Source organism: Lipophrys pholis (assembly GCF_963383615.2).
Source record: "Lipophrys pholis genome assembly, chromosome: 3".
Lineage (NCBI taxonomy): Eukaryota > Metazoa > Chordata > Actinopteri > Blenniiformes > Blenniidae > Lipophrys > Lipophrys pholis.
This window is the reverse complement of record NC_137627.1, coordinates 3,621,520-3,637,449: the sequence shown is the minus strand read 5'-3', so window position 1 is coordinate 3,637,449 and position 15,930 is coordinate 3,621,520. Positions and strand designations below refer to the sequence as shown.

At 42.0% G+C, this 15,930-nt stretch overlaps 1 protein-coding gene across 2 annotated transcripts; it reads right to left on the bottom strand.

Moving 5' to 3' along the window:
* Nucleotides 1-986: 986 nt before the first annotated feature.
* On the bottom strand, nucleotides 987-15,311 carry LOC308107939 (inositol polyphosphate 5-phosphatase K-like). Of its 2 annotated transcripts, XM_080460546.1 has the most exons (13): nucleotides 14,860-15,311; nucleotides 11,644-11,748; nucleotides 10,971-11,079; nucleotides 10,765-10,881; nucleotides 8,317-8,492; nucleotides 7,468-7,579; nucleotides 7,284-7,393; nucleotides 7,138-7,164; nucleotides 4,528-4,825; nucleotides 4,302-4,439; nucleotides 4,145-4,228; nucleotides 3,963-4,067; nucleotides 996-3,766 (listed from the first exon to the last, which is right to left on the bottom strand). In XM_080460546.1, exons 1-13 carry the CDS (start codon nucleotides 14,916-14,918, stop codon nucleotides 3,671-3,673), a joined length of 1,536 nt encoding a protein of 511 aa, XP_080316672.1. In that variant the 5' UTR covers nucleotides 14,919-15,311; the 3' UTR covers nucleotides 996-3,670. The 2 variants fall into 2 exon arrangements, with proteins under 2 accessions (XP_080316673.1, XP_080316672.1); XM_080460547.1 differs by lacking the exon at nucleotides 7,138-7,164 and having other exon boundaries at nucleotides 987-3,766; nucleotides 14,860-15,305.
* Between the last annotated feature and the right edge of the window lie 619 nt (nucleotides 15,312-15,930).

The following is a 15,930-nucleotide window of genomic DNA, read 5'->3' as shown; positions in this document are numbered from 1 at the left end:
CAATTACATAATTACTTTGATTGACAAGTTCGATGTTAGATTGACAGCTGCACAACAGCGTCAAACTCAGCGTGCGTCATTTCTCTCCAGAGTTCACAAAATAAAAAACAAACAAATAAAAAACGCCCCTCAGACTCAAACTTTAGTACAAACCTTGTTTTTGGTGACTTAAATCCAAGAAAACTGTAAGTTTAAAAATGTAAAGGTCCGCGGAGTCCGGCCCGACGGGAGACGTACAAACACGAGCTGTTCCCCTGGCAACGGATGTTGTCACACGTCACAGGCACGTGGCCTCTGGACTGGACCTGACGCCATCACGTATTCTTACGTAACGATCCCTATCCAGGTATTTCCACAGTGGTGACAGAAGTAATGTTTTTAATGTTTTACAGTAACTTTTCGTTCCCCCAAAAGATTTTTCCAATTATTAATTTATCAGGTTTTTACCATTTATATCCATAAATATTTTTTTTTGTCGAGGCAATAAAATGCAAAAACTTTTTTTACCGAATGAAACGTACAAAGTAAATCTGCATATAAGGTTACAGAGTTGAAAAACCTCCTGATTTTCATTGAATGTTTTATTCTTAAGTGTCCCTCCTATAAGATATATACATATATAAATTTAAATAATTCCGCCGACCCTAATAACTGAAGAATTTCTAGTTGTTATGAGGTCATTTCAAAATAAAACAACTTTAAAAATTTAAAAATGACCAACCACTACATCATTCCATCTGATTTCAAGTTGGAATAACACTAAAATCTCCAGTTGTTATGAGGTCATTCCATGGGCAATAATAGTAGAACATCCCAGGATACCACAGTTAATATAAGGGAATTCTGATGTGATGAATTCTGATACACACACACGCCCATATATATATATATATATATATATAAGTGGAAAGGTCAGGTTGTGTCACATGAACACATCTTAACATATAAATATCAGCCTCCTGCGATCATAAAAAAAAACAATTAAAAACTGTAACAACAGAGTAAAGCATATTTATTATTCGTTATAACATTTACAGAGCTATGCATTTGTTACAGTACAATATTCTATTGCAATTGGAGAGAAGAACTTCTTCCAAAAAAAAAAAAAAAAAGGTGACATAAATTGTCTAATACAATAACCTATTCCAGCAAGCCGATAATGTTTAGCAGAACCAAAGTTCAGCGCAGCTTTATTCAAGAATAAAATCTCGGAACAAATGAAAGACCATAAATAATCTGATGAATAATAATGATACCTGTATCAGAATGAAGCAGCACAGTACAGTGAGGTACAGTACAGGTAAAGCAACAATCAATTTAAAGGCACTTGCTGAATGCATATTCATTCACCAGCCACTTCATTAGGAACACTGGAGCAATCCAATGCAATCCCATCAAACTGACTGAACTCAAATCTCGTCCTGGAGTGTCAAACACACGGTGCAGGCATCGTGTGCAGGGTCAGGCTTTAGATGTTCACGTTGAACTCCTGCATCGTGACCTTTTCTGGTGAGGTGAACACCACAAATCGTTGTGCTGGATTTGCACACGATGGGACCCTTGCAGCTAATTCAGTGCACAGTGTTGTGAATCAATGAGAAACAGAACGTCGTGAATCTTCTCCCTCAGCACACACCGATACAAACGCCACAACCTATAAATACATTTCCAATAAACAGTGCAATAAAGTTCTCCGCTCTGTGTCTCCGGCAAACAGCATTAAGAAGGAATGATTCTTTGTTTTCATCTGAAAGTTTTCAGTAAATCAAAGAAACAGGAAGCGGAAAATGAGCGACGGGAAAATCCACGACACGCGAAAAAGAAAATACAAGTTCAAATAAACGACACAACAGTGTGTTCACGTTCTGGAGGAGGACCTGAAGTTCACTGAAATATCACAAGTAGACACTTTTAAAAGCAGCAACGCCGAGTTAAAGGGGCTGTGAGGGTTTAGAATAAGACACCCGACTCGTCAAACCAGGATTAGATCCAGCTCACAGGCAGTAGTTCTTACTGGACAGTACTCAGATTATTATCATTCCCTCTGTAACAGACCCTCCGGTCAATGCTGAAACAGGTTCAGGAGTCAGAAGAAAATAAGTACAGAGACAAACTATTTCCATGAGTTTATCTGGAGTGGAAATAGTGGGTGGAGCTACCGGGCCTCGTGCAGCAAACAGAAAATAACTACAAAATAAAACTGATGGAAAAAGAGAAGAAGTTTCAGCAGCTATAGGGAAGTTTAAAAACACAGAATTCGAAAGATTTGCAAGGCATTTGTCAGGTTAAGGATGGAAAGTAAAACAGATCTAACATCCTTAAGACCAAACACACATCTGGAGTTTAATTCCAAAAAACAAAAATCTATTGAGCTGATTGGGGAAAAAAATCCCAAAACTCGATTTAAAGTCTTTGTAAAGCAAATTATTTCTAATTCCAAAGTTAATTCTTTGTGTTGGAACTTGTTTACTGCATGTTGAAGCTAATCTGTGACAATCTTTCAGATTATTGCAGCTAAATCTCAGAGTAGCACTGCAGTGATCAGACATGATAATCTGTTGGATTAATCCACAATTCATCTTCTGGTACCGTCACCGGCAATATAATCCCACAAACCTCTATAGATTAGATTACAATAGTTAGCTCCGTTTGATTTTTCATTTTTATCGTTTAAATTTCTTGCAGATTATTTTTATGATTTCAACCCATCTGAGTGTTTGTTTACACTTATTTTTTTTTTTTTATTACAAACCGACGATCTGCTTCACATGTCGAGTACTTACAGCTCACAAGAAGCTGAACATCATCACAAATGTTTTTCCAACGGTGTGACAGAATCGGTGGATTAATCCTAATCCTCAATCCACTAATTTAAATATCAGAATTTCACAACATGGAAGTAAAAAAAAAAAAAAAACATCTAACGATGTAAATTTTTAAGAAGTGAAAGAAAAGGAATCTTTTTTCCCCAAACAGAAGAGAAAACCTCGGGTAACATCAAGGAATTCGTCGGCATTAAATAAACAAACAAATGTTTATAAGTAGTTTCCTGCATGAGGCTCGTCTATTAAAGGACTTTAAACATCAATGGACATGATGAAAGTCCTCGAAGGTTCTCTGTGATCTTCATCCTCACGTCTGAAGTTCACTTATAGAGAAAAAAACTTCTCAAACTTCCTTTCATGTCATTTTTGAGTTTCAAAGTGTGGGATTGAAGTGGAGGCCGGGGAAACGCAGCCGGTAAATCATCTTTTTCTTCTGCTCCATGAACAGACGTCGATCACGCCTTCACTTCTCTCGACGAATCGCCTGAACAAAAACGTCTGGATTTGTATTTTCCCTTTTCGTGAAAGAAGCATTAAAGTGATGTTGGGAGTTTTCAGCTTGGATCAACGTGATCCCACTACACCTTTATCAAGACTTTCCTTTACTGTCCAACTGAATCGATCCATCACGACGCAAATCACAAGTTTATAAAAACCGTACAGTAAAACCTCCAGAAAAGGTTTTGATCTGAAGTCTGAAGGACGCTTCACATTTGTTTTGTCTCGATTTCAGTCAAACTGGGATTCTTTTCTTTTTTTTTTATCCTGGGATAGAAAAGGTGAGCTGAAAAAGCAGCTGCAGAGACTGAAGGAACTCCAGCAGGTCACCCGGGAGCTCAGTACCATCAGTTCCAGAACTCGTCTCCGGACACAGCTTTGTTCAGACCGTTGATCCTCTCGGGGAGGAAACCCTCCTCCAGAGCCACTTTGGACTCGTGGACCTTGAAGAGAAAACAGAATATTAAAAAAAATAATAATCCTGCTGGGACAAGGCGTCTCCTGGACGCCCCCCCACAGATCAGATTTCCAGCTGAGGACCAACCTGCACTCTGAGGAAGACTGTATTAAAACAAACATGTCCCGCTTTTAATATGAAAATCAAGCAAATGGTGTCGTGGATGTCTGCTGGAGACTGACCTTGAAGGGCTCACTGATTCCAATGATGGACTGCATGATGCTGCTGTAGTAACACAGCACACACTCCCCCCCCCTCACTGGGATCTCCTCCTTGCTTACGTACACCTGCACAAACGCTCACGTCAACATCAATCCTGTGTGGATTTCCTTCGCCACGCCGCGCCGCCAGCACACCGATCTACCTGCATGATTTCCTCGTTGAAGGCCACCTCGTCGTCCTTGACCCACGTGTACGTGATGTAGTCCGACACGCTACTGAATCCCACCTGGAGTTCACACAAATAAACTCTTCAGCCGTCGGGCGGCACCCTGACACAGAAGCGCGAGGCGGTGACCGACCTTGTAGAGTCCGATCCAGTCCCAGGTGCTGGAGGGGAACGGCTGCAGGGGGCTGTAGATCACCATGGCGTCGATGTCTGCGCTCCAGTCGCCTTCGGCCTGCAGGCGCACCAGAGGAGTGTCCATCATCTTCCTCAGCTGCAGAGAGGAAAACACCACGCGGCAAATTATCTCAGAAATGCTTTGGCACTTTGAGTCGTTTTGTCATTTGTCACGACTTTCTCACCTGCAGACTGAAGATCCCGATGACGGGCTTGTGGTCGCTGACGCTGTACTCCATGATGCTTGTGTATAAGTCCTGTTTGATCCTCAGTGGGTACTCCTCCTTCTCCTTCTCCTTCTCCTTCTTCTCCTCCTCCTCCTCCTCCTCCTCCTCCTTCTCCTGCTCCCCCTCTCTCTCCTGCTGTGGGAGCTTCTTCTCATCCAACCCGCTCTTTTCTTCCCCCCGCTCGTCTGGCGGCAGCGTTTTGGATCGGCGCCGCCACAGAATCCGGTCCGTCCAGGCCGGTTTGCGCTTTTTACCGCTGGACGTGTGGTTGGAGGTGAAAGAGGAAGAGAGAGCAGAGTTAAGTCAACTCTTTCAGGCAGGGGAATCTACGTTTCTGAACGAGGGTGGGAAGAGTGACGACATTAAAAACTGAACCCGGCGCCACCCGTCTGGCTTCTTCTCTGTGTTCCATTAATGGACTGACGTTTAGGAGAGAGCGGGAAGGAATTGTTGCTTTTAAGTTGATTAAAAAAGATTTCAGGGACGGAGGATTGGCACCGTCACATTACACATCACTTAACTGTTGACCCGAGACCAGAGGCGCTGGTCCTGCATGTTTTAGGTCTAATTACAGCGACGAGGAGATCATTAAATTCTGGGGTTAAATAAACACGTTATCCAGAGGTGGTGTGAACGTGTGTCTGTTTGCCCTGTGATGGACAAATAACGCTCTACAGATCCGATCCTGCATTTCAACCATGTTCTCAAGAAAGACAAAACAAAAAACATCTATAATAAAGTAGAAGATTATAAATGTGTGGAGTGAAGTTAATTCATTTGCATGTAAGAGGCTCTGCAGTTCTGGCTGCGCAACGTTTTAGCCTTTCGTTGCATTGGGAGAAACAGGAAAATGTACTTTTTAAAACAGTTTTCAGAGCTTTTCTCAGGCTTCTCGTAAACACAAAAAACTACTTTTCTGAAAGATCGCAGTCAACAGTTTATCTGCACATATGAATCTACAACAACAACAGAGCGTTTGTGCTGCTCACTCTTTACGACAACGAAAGAGTGTTTAAAGGAGCCTGAAATGCAAAATTACAGTGAATGTTTTTCAAGCGTGTCCGCGTGCGACGGTCGTCAAAACGTTCCCATCCGAATGTGAAACTTATAAGAAAGAAAAACACACTGGGCGCCGATTGGACGATGAGTGTTGACTGGACATCTCCAACCAATAAAAGCTTGGTAGCAGTGAGCAGTTGCCAAAAAAAGCAAAGGCTGGATTACAGAAGCATCTATTTATGGACGTGTGAAAGCTGTTTTCCAGCAGCTGTACTGTGGATCTCCATCACGTTCATATAAACAAGCTCTGAAGCGGTGCGGTGGATAACGCCAGCCGTTAACAGGTTAAACAGGGTTTATGTGAGACTATTTCAAGAAGCCCGGTGGAGTTTATTAGAAGCAAGTATGTTCTAAATTAATTTTCTCTTCTTCAGGATGCAAAATTAATTCAGCATCGCTCACACACATGTTATTGCAAAAATAGTGTTCTCAACTTCCTGCAGAATATTTAGTTTGCTTGCAAACAGGCCTACTGTGGTTGAGCCTGAATATAGTTAAAATTACAGCCTGCACATACTTTATCAGTAATTATATTTCATTCTGAGAGTAGTTTAACTCCCCGTCTCAGACTTTTTCTACTAAATGGAGAGAAAATTTCTCAAAATTTAAATTTTTTTTAATAAATGTGATTAGAATTGAAGAATAAAGGATTATATAGTAATGATAAAGATGCTGATTTGTTTTGTTTCTTTTCTTCGCAGTGAATACCTGAGTGACGTTTTTTCATTTGAAATTAAGATTATTCTAAAAACTGAAGTGACATAATGACCACTTTTAAATATATGGGCCTCATAGTAAGGTATATATATATATATATATATTTTTTTTTTTTGTATAATATACATTACAGGGTACAGATATGGTGAACTTAATCTTTTACAGAAATGCAGTGAGAAAGTTTTAATTAAAAAAGTATTAATTTGCGATGTTCAACACATTTTTAATCCCTATATCTGGCAAATATTTGTTATGGACATATTTTGAACATCACTGCAGTCTTTGACATTTTCAGATTCCAAGAATTATTAATGAGGTTCACAGCTGATTTGAGTTCTTGAGAATGTAGTCATGGAGAGACTCTTACTTTGTTAAAAAAAACAAAAAGAAAGAAAAAAACTTAACTCTCCTATCTTTCCCGTATTAGTAATGTGGTAAAAGTCAGTATATTAATCATGTGAGATCAAATATTTTAGTTTTCACTGAACATGCTTTCCAAAAAATGAAGCAATCAAAAAAACTACAATCCACCGGACTCCTTTAACAGCGAGTATTAGACGATCTGTCACATAAACAAGCAGGTCAGTCTTTTGCTCACAGAGACAAAGTGAGGTTTGTCTTGTTAAGACTGTTAAATCGTCTTCATTCAGCCGGGAAGCTTCTGTGACGACGCTACTTTCACCTGCTGGTTAAAAGTCGTGTCCGTTCACACTCGAGTTAGATGAATTAAATACCAAAGTTATGCAAAAACACAACCAAGGAGCAAGACACAAATGTGTTTTGGTTTCTTACTTAAAGCCAAACCATGTCCTGTAGCACCTGTAGAGTTCAGAAGAGGTAAAGAAAACATGGAAAAAAAAAGTGACCGGGAAGAACGATCTGGGTTGGTTCAAGAGCGACTGATGAGGACTTCTTGTATGCAAGTATGAAAAAGTTACCTGCTGTCGTAGGTGTTGGAGTTTCGGTCAAACTTGTAAGTGGGTTGAAAGTCCAGAGGGCCTTCCTCGAACTCCTGCAGCAGCTGCTCCTTCTTCCTCATCATGATCAACTGGGAACGACAACACATTCAGACTGAGGCTCATGCAGGTGAAGGAGAGCAGTGGTTTGCCTCCAGGGTCCGACCTGGTCTTTGCTCCACAGCAGGTTGTAGGTCTGGTCGTTGATGCAGGTCCGGACGAAGTGCATGCCGTGGTCCTGGATCCTGAAGTTCAGATCTCCCAACCAGAAAACCAGCCTGAGGAGGACAAAAGAAAATCCTTCCAATTTTTGGTTTGTTTGTTGTTTTTGTTTTCATTATAGTAATTGTTAATTGATGGGGAGAGTTTGGGGCTTCTTTGCTCTCCTGCAGTTTTGGTGGAATTCTGTATTATATTCTTGTTTGGTGCAAATAAAGAAAAAAAAGTGATTCTTTGATTAGTGTTAAGGTCAGATGAGGGTAGAGGTCTGCAAGTTTTATGGAAAAAAATTAGGCACTTTTCCCCAATTTCACAAAATAAAATTGATCTGGAGCCGCAAAAGTCCAGCTTAACCTTCAAAATAAAGGTAATACAACTCATTAACTTATAATATAGTGTTGCTATTCGTGTTAAATGAAATAAATTTAGGGGCTATAAATAAGAATGTTCAATATTTTATTGCAGCTTTTAAATATTTTTCCATTACAGCAGCTTTAATAGTTTTGTCTTTCATCATAACCTTTCAGTTGTTTATTTCTCTCCAATTAAAGACTAAACTAAATCAACATTTGCGGTCAAAATTAACACTGGGGTGCAGAAGAACCTCTTACTACGGTTGTTGTGTGCATGCACAGTATCAGCATTTTCAGAACTGTTGCGTTTTCCCGTTTCCACGGAGACGGGGCTCTTTAAAAAAAAAAAACAGTTGCGTTTTCAGAAGCTTGGAGCAACGTTGTGGTGGAAACTCCACCTCAAGCCTGCAGCTTCCAAGCATCACTGGGTTCCTTCCCCTCACCTGTGATCCACAATCTTCTGAGCCTTTTTGCAGTCGAACGTCTGCGTGTCCATGATGCGCTCGAACTCGTCCACCCGCTCTAAGGCGAAGTCCATGTGAGCGGCCAGGTGGCAGTTCAGGAAGCAGAGCGTGTGGCCGTACAGAGAGAGGCTCACCGACACGCCGCCTTTGTTACCCTGACGGACGGCAAGAGGGGAAACCTGCTCAGAGAGTCTCACAGGCACTTCTGCTTCTGAGGTCCAGTTCACTAGTTCACTAAAACACAGCGAGGAGGATGTGGTTTTTATTTCAAAATTTCTATTCCTCATTTCAGGAGCGTGGCAATATTACAAACCAGAGTGTGTGTGTAGGCAGTACAAGGCAGCACAAACAATGAAGTCTTAGTAGTTTGAGTATTATATAAATCTGGAGGCGTGGCATTAGAGGAGTTGATCGGGCCTGTCTGGAGCGAAGTAAAGGTCATTCAGAGAAAAGCTGCAGTCTTTTTCGTTTCAATCAGGAGTGTTGGAGCCGTGACACGTTCAGAGATGTGTTCAGGGAAGTTTGAACTTTAACCAGACCGGAAGTGTCTTTTTCTACTCGAGATGAGCTCTCAGCTTGTTAAAATGTATGTGTACGTTTTCTATCCAAACAGAGGATTATTATTATTAACGGTGTGTGCAGCCCAGCCTCGGTCGATATGACGTTTGCAGTTAATCAGAATGAACTGAAACATTCACCACGCTCCTCCCGGGCTGAAGGCAGCAAATCTCACACTGGCAAACGATCTGGGACAGTGGGAGGCCTGAAAGAGTTCTGGGAATCACACTTGAGATCACTTGACTTCAGTGTTTGTGTGACGTTTCCTTAATGATGAACTATCAGCTGCATGTTGGTCTTCAGTCTGTAGTGTGGAATAATGTGCAGTTAGTGTATTAAAGCCTCTTCTGCTTCTGACTCGGGGTCAAACATGTAGCGCCGCACCATCATTTTTAGTCCCAGTCTTATTCTCCTGCTGCAACATGTTGGTTACCATGGAGACGGAGAGGTTTTCGATACAAATACCTATATGGGAAAACCGCAAATGAAAGTCGATTGTTTTTAATCCCTTTAACTCACATTTTGAAGAGTGACTGAGCTGAAAATTAATCTCATTAATCACAAAATACATTTTTTAAGTGATGCTATGAAGCGCTTCCTCCACTCATGTAGAAATGTAATATTTCTATGTTGGATGCGTAGAGCGAGTCACTGGTACCCAGAACAGCGTGATGTGCGGCGGTTCTCTGACGAGAAGACGTAATATTGGCGGGTGATTTGGGACGCCAAATATCAATATAGAAAAAGTAAAGTTGAAAATGGAAAAGCAAAGTTGATCCAACAAAATGATGAGAGTATGAGAAGTTTTAAAGTATTTCATACTTTTAATCACTAAGGATTACGATTGCTATTCACTTGCTTTAATGTTTTTCTTATATTTCTTTGTACAGCTTCAATGTCTTTCCTTTTTTTTGGTGTGAAGCATTGCAAAGTGCCTTGTATCTGAATAGTGCTCTATAAATAAAGCTGCCTTGGCCAGCAGCTGCTAAAAAGCATTGAAGGAGACATGCTGTCAAAAGAATCCAACTGAAATGTGTTTGTCATATCAGGGCATAGTTTTAGGCAGCGAGCCGTCCAGCCGTCATTTGGACGGTCAATTTTCAGAAAAGACGTCCGAAAAAATAACGGCTGTTTTGCTCGAAGCCTCTAAAATATGTTTATAATGTGGCCATCACTATTTGTCAGCGTGTAATTTTGCATGAATTCATCTTTTTTCGTCAAAATATAGCGTATTATCAGCTCGAGCACACAACTCGCAAACCGACATCCAATTTTGTATTACGCAGAGTGACGAGCAACGTGATTGATCAATTGATACCATACCTTCTGAAAGGTAGCGTCTGATTGGTTTATAATTCTCTGACTCATCCTGGTGCATTCAAATGCTGAAGCAGAGAGGAGGAACTTCCTTTCCAAGATACTGAATAATTATATCTTCAGAATCCACAAAGGTGTTTTTTTTATTATATGAACATATGATCTATCTAATCTTTTATTTCCAAAATGAAATGAGAAAAGGAACATGTTACTCTTAAGAACCCCCCCCCCCCCCCCAAAATAAAACCCCACCAATTTCTGCCTAAAACCAGGTATCCAGCTTCTGAAAAATGAAGCAGTTCACATTCGTTCTTTGGCGTTTCGGCCAAAACTTACTGCTGGAAAAACAAAATACAAAACAAGTCACACTAAACATGGGCATTTATTACTGCTGCAGGGACAAAACGGATTTACATTCTCGAAAATCAAGACACTTTTTGAAGACACATTCTAAAGTTAGACTTGTGTAAGTCTGGGGATGAAGTAAAGCCAAGTGTGTGTGTGTGTGTGTGTATGTGTGTGTGTGTGTGTGTGTGTGCATTCGTCACTCACCCAGTAGCCCAGCAGTCCTGTGCGTGTATACGTCGTCTGGATGTTCCTGATGAAGGGGATGTGTTCCAGCTTGGAGAAGAAGAGCAGCAGGAGACCCTGCATCCTCACAGAAGACACCTGAAACACACACAGCGTGAACTCGTCGTCACTTCAACCAACAGAGAAACAGAAGCGGAGAGATCAGCGTGTTCTGTGAGGACACACACCTTGATGTAGTTCCTCGGTGCCAAGGTGGACATGAACATCTGACTCCACAAGTCGTCGGACAACATGTCCGACAAGAAACGCAGCGGGCCCGAGTACACTTCCTGAAGACTTACACAGCAGAACACACACAGCCAGTTTTCAATGGAAAAGCATCATTTGCATTTTTCTGAAAGGTTTCCCGTTTACACGGCAACGTTTTGAAAACACTGTCTGTCTTCACGGCAACGGCACACTCTGAAAACACACTGAAGACGATATAGGTTTCATGTAGGGCCACTAGTGGGTGCTGTTGTTTGTTTTTGTAAAAGAACACATCAATACGCCATAAACATTAACGATGGGAGCACACGGACATTCGTATGGACAGAGGAGGAAGTTGGGTTGCTATTCCAGGTGACAGTCAGCTATAAAACTATCAAGTCCCAGAAGACTATGGACTGGGAGTCATGACACTCTGCAGGCCGCCATTATTGTTATTGTCCATTTACTTCTTCTTGTAAAGAAGAACTATTCACCAGTGTGCATGCACAGTACTTTTCAGAAAGTTGCATTTTCATCCCTCTAGAGAGAGACGGAGTCGGAGCGCTTTCAAAAAGTTCCTATTTGGGAGCCATTTTTAGTGGCGCCGAGCGCCCTTGTTTTGTAAACAGACATACGCACACCTCGACCTACCCGATGACGTAGAGGTCCGGGCTCTTTGGAGAGTTCAGGTGGAGAAGCGACGCCACATCTTCAGGAGGGTCGGCTGTGGCCACGTTCCACGTCACCATGTGCAGCCTGGGGCAGGACAGAGGCGACAGAATGAGCTGGAAAACCAATCAGCAGCGCCACATGACACTGAGTTGTACTATTAAACACGTTCTTTCAGTTTTTGCAGAAGTCGATCAGAAGCAGATACAGTTTAAACGCTGTTTGACCACAAGAAGACCAGCGGGACTCTGCCGCCGACACATAAAGACACAATCGTCTCTTCCTCCAAACTCACCACAGCCGGGATGTTACATTTCATGCACTCCAAGATCGACTGAATGACCTCGATTATGACACATCAAGAAAAATAGACGCTGAAAGATAGAGCAGCGTTGTTCCAGTTCAGCTCAACCCTTCACAGGAAACTCATTTCACTTTTTAAAGACCAAGGGTTAAATTTTGTTTTAACATAATTAACACATCTGCAGTGCAGAATAACTCAAAATCAAGACAGAACAGTCGATCACAAAGTGCAGGAAGGGGTTTTCTTTTCACCGAAGCACTTCCATCTTTAAATACCACATTAACGCGAAGCATACATTCGTCTGTGATTCTGCTGACAGCACTAATTTCAACACGTCTTCAAAGTAACTGGGAGTGAGAGACCATTTTTAAAAAGCAATGGGCCAGAAAGTATCATATGAAACATTTAAAGTACAAGTGTCATGTTTTGTCATTATTTACACAAATTCTAAAACTCCCGGACAAGCAGCATGGATTTTGTGATTGTCATAAACTTGCTACTGTGAGTTTGGAAGAAAGGAGAAGTTTCCAAAGCTATGCGAGTGGACCTGAAGCTGTCCTTCCTCGGCCTGCTGGAGGTCCGTCCACACATGAGGAAGGCACGGTCCAGGGTGCGGATCATCTCGTCGTGCAGCTCGTCCTTGGGGTTCCAGTCGTCCGTGCAGGTCATCAGCTGCTGGAGCCGGTGCCGCAGGGCCAGCTTACTGCCCGTCGACTGCGTGGCCTCGCTGCAGATGCTGTTGGCGCGAGCGCGCCCATCGCTGCCCAACAGCCGAGCGATTTCATCCATGTCGGCTCGGGCCGGGTGAAGCTTGATGGGAACGTTTGGAGGCGTCGAGTGAGGAGCGGCTCGTCTCTCTGCAGACGCCGAGTGAAGTGAGCGAGCTCCTGGCTTCACAGTTTGGATCAGAAAATCCCCCCAAGTTTGTCTACAAGTGTTCTTTGTTTGCTAAAAAATGACGATTAATCTCATTGTAAAATGTCTTAGGCCTATTAAACATTGAGAAACCTCCTCCCAGGCGTGAGTGTGCACTCCACAAGCTGCTCCTTCCTGCATTGTTTTCTTCCTCCAATCCGCATTAGGTGAGTATTGTTGAGCAACATAATCCACCTGCCAGAATGCGGTCAGATTTGGACCGCGGTGGGGGGGCTGGCACGGTAGGGGAGCTGGCGCTGCATTCAGATTGATTCAAACTCCAATGAGACGGACAAGGTGGTCTGGCCTTTTAAAGCAGCAACTATGGATGCACCGATACCACTTTTTTAAAGGACAAGATTCAAGATTCAAGATTCAAGATTCAAGATTAATTTTATTGTCATTCTACTTTTCAGTACAACGACATTACTTGGACAAGTACGAGGACTAACTTTTATCTACTTGCCAACACTGATTATCAATATGAGTAGGCATTAAACACCATTAAGCCTAATTCAGACTCCATATACAAACGATATGCGAAGGCCAAGCGTTGCCACAAGCCACCTCCGGACAGCCGCCATGTCGACACTACGCAGTCTCACAGTACACAGAGTTTAGCGACTATATTATCAGTCATACTTTAATCACATGCAGCATCGCTGGTGTGTGAACTCAGAAACTCCATATCGTGTATCATGTAGCACGGCTCGGAGTAAAATCCTCCTGGACCCACCCACAGAGCACTAATGAGTGACATCAGGCTAATTCTGTTGCTCTAAATGTTCACCAGTAACATTCACCTCCTCTTGACGGAACATAATTTATAGTCTATTAAAGACTCTCCAAACCGCTGATATCGTTCCGTGTTCTCTTGCATACCAGTGACGTTGCTGACACATGACGTCACGTGGTACTCTCCGGGTCATGTCAGGGATCTGTCTCCAACTTAAGTACGAGTACTCCGTGCAGCATTGCACCTGATACTGGTATCGGTACATCCGGAACGACAACATCTATTCAAAACAAATCTCAGAAAGGAAGAAAATGAAACGTCCCGAAGCTTCAAGTGTAAAGATCGAATTTAAAGGTGAAGACGACAAAATACTAACTTCACACCAAAATGTGGACAAAGGTGAGGGTAGAAGGGAGTTTGAGCCTATCAAAGGTAACAAGTCTAAACCCAACACAGGAACAACGCCAGCACACACACACACACACACACACACACACACACACACACACACACACACACACACACACACACACACACACACACACACACACACACACACACACACACCCATCTCCTCTCAGCTCAGCAGGAACAGTCAAATATGAGCATAACAAACTTTAAATAACCACAAGTCTATATATTTTCCTGTGTTTTAGTGCAAGAATGTATGAGTGCATGACTAAACAGTAACGAGCTAAAGGTTAGTACTCATACTTGTACTCATCCTTTAAAAAAGTTATATTGGTGCAGCCATACCAAAAATACTTTCCTTCTATATTCTGTCATACTTTTTTTTTGTATGTCACTTCTGGCTGTAGAACTCTCTGCCATGCTCGAGCCAAATCTGTCTTAATGGTTACATTTTCACTAAACTCTGCTTAATGTCTGCTTACAACAAAATGTCAGCCTGTCTAAACAGAGAGTGTGATGGATCAAGGAGCATTAAGTTAATGTTTGCTGCTTATTACCAACTGGTTCTCTCAAGAATAAGCAATTCTAATGACATCAATCGAATATAACAACACTGCAATAGTGCAGTCATGTGCTCATGATAAACAAGAGACACTCCACTTTAATTTAAAGAGAACTGTAGTTCCACTTCTCAGTAATAAATAACTGTAATCAAGTGCTAATCCCCAGTAAGTCGCATAACACAGCCTGAGAGAGAAGCAGAGGCTGAGCGACAGCTTATAAAAGGTGTTATAATGAATTTAAATACGATGAAGATGATTAAAAAACCAACCTGAAACAGTGGTTTCCCGTCTTCATAGCGAGGTTTGACTGCTCCTCGTCCTCCTCCATCGCTTCCTCTCTTCAATAAAGGAGGAGGTAAACAAGCGGTCAGTGAGCGGGACGCCCTGCTGCAGTGGGCTGGCGGTGCTAACGGAGCTAACGATGCTACAGGTGCTGGCGGGGCGAGCAGTGTAAACCTACGGTGTATACAGTGCTAACAGCTAACAATGCTAACGGCGTTAACGGCTTCCGGTTTAGCTCGCGCCGCGCTGTGTGGTGGTTTGTGACGTGAACGCTATAGCGCAGCCAACTCAGCCATTATGTTCATTAAACGCGTTTTCTTTTTTTTTTAGAAACCATTTCGCTCTGGAGTTAAGTCTTTCTAAACGCTGGATGTCAAAGCTGCGTACTCTGATAAACGAGCTCTCAGGGTTGCCAGGTCTGACTGACAGTCTCCACCATAAGCAAAATATGTCTCCAAATCCGTATTAAAAACGAAATGAAAGAAAGAAAGAACACAAACAGCAAAGCAAAATGGCAGAAACAGCAGATTTTATGACAAACAAATTTTGTTTTATCATTGCAACCTAAAACATAAATAAATTTCTTAATTTTATGAGGCAAAATCTTCTGGCTTTTGTCTTTTAAAATTCAGCCTAGATCATTAAAAGCTCCTGAAATATATATATTTTATGTCATGTATTCTTTCCAGGATAATCAATTACTGTTCTTTGATTGTAAAATAAAAATTGCTACTTTGGAAGACAAAAATGTTATTGTGCTGTTCAGCATTTTTTTAACTGCTTTATTCCTGTGCAAAAGAGTCAAAATCATCTGAGATTGAACCACAGCAGTCAACCTTCATGTTCCCACATGCAGCTACATCTGGGGTGTTAAACATAAGACCTCTGGAACAAAACCAGCCTGCAAGAGGCTCCACTCTGGCCCGCCAAATCACTAAGCAAATTGTAAAGCTCCAACTAGAGCCGTTTCATTATGCTTGTTTTTACAAACTCACCCTGACAGCGTTCATTTGAAACCTTTACAATTTGCAGGTCGATTTTAGCCCACGGGCCTTATG

Bases quoted from the DNA above. Each gene is read 5' to 3' on its own strand.
- LOC308107939 (XM_080460546.1), bottom strand. From the start codon at position 14,918: ATGGAGGAGGACGAGGAGCAGTCAAACCTCGCTATGAAGACGGGAAAC. The intron at 7,580-8,316 runs GTGAGGGGAAGG...TGTCCTCCTCAG, and splicing joins CAGAAGATTGTGGATCACAG to GCTGGTTTTCTGGTTGGGAG. The intron at 4,440-4,527 runs GTGAGAAAGTCG...TCCTCTCTGCAG, and splicing joins TCGGGATCTTCAGTCTGCAG to CTGAGGAAGATGATGGACAC.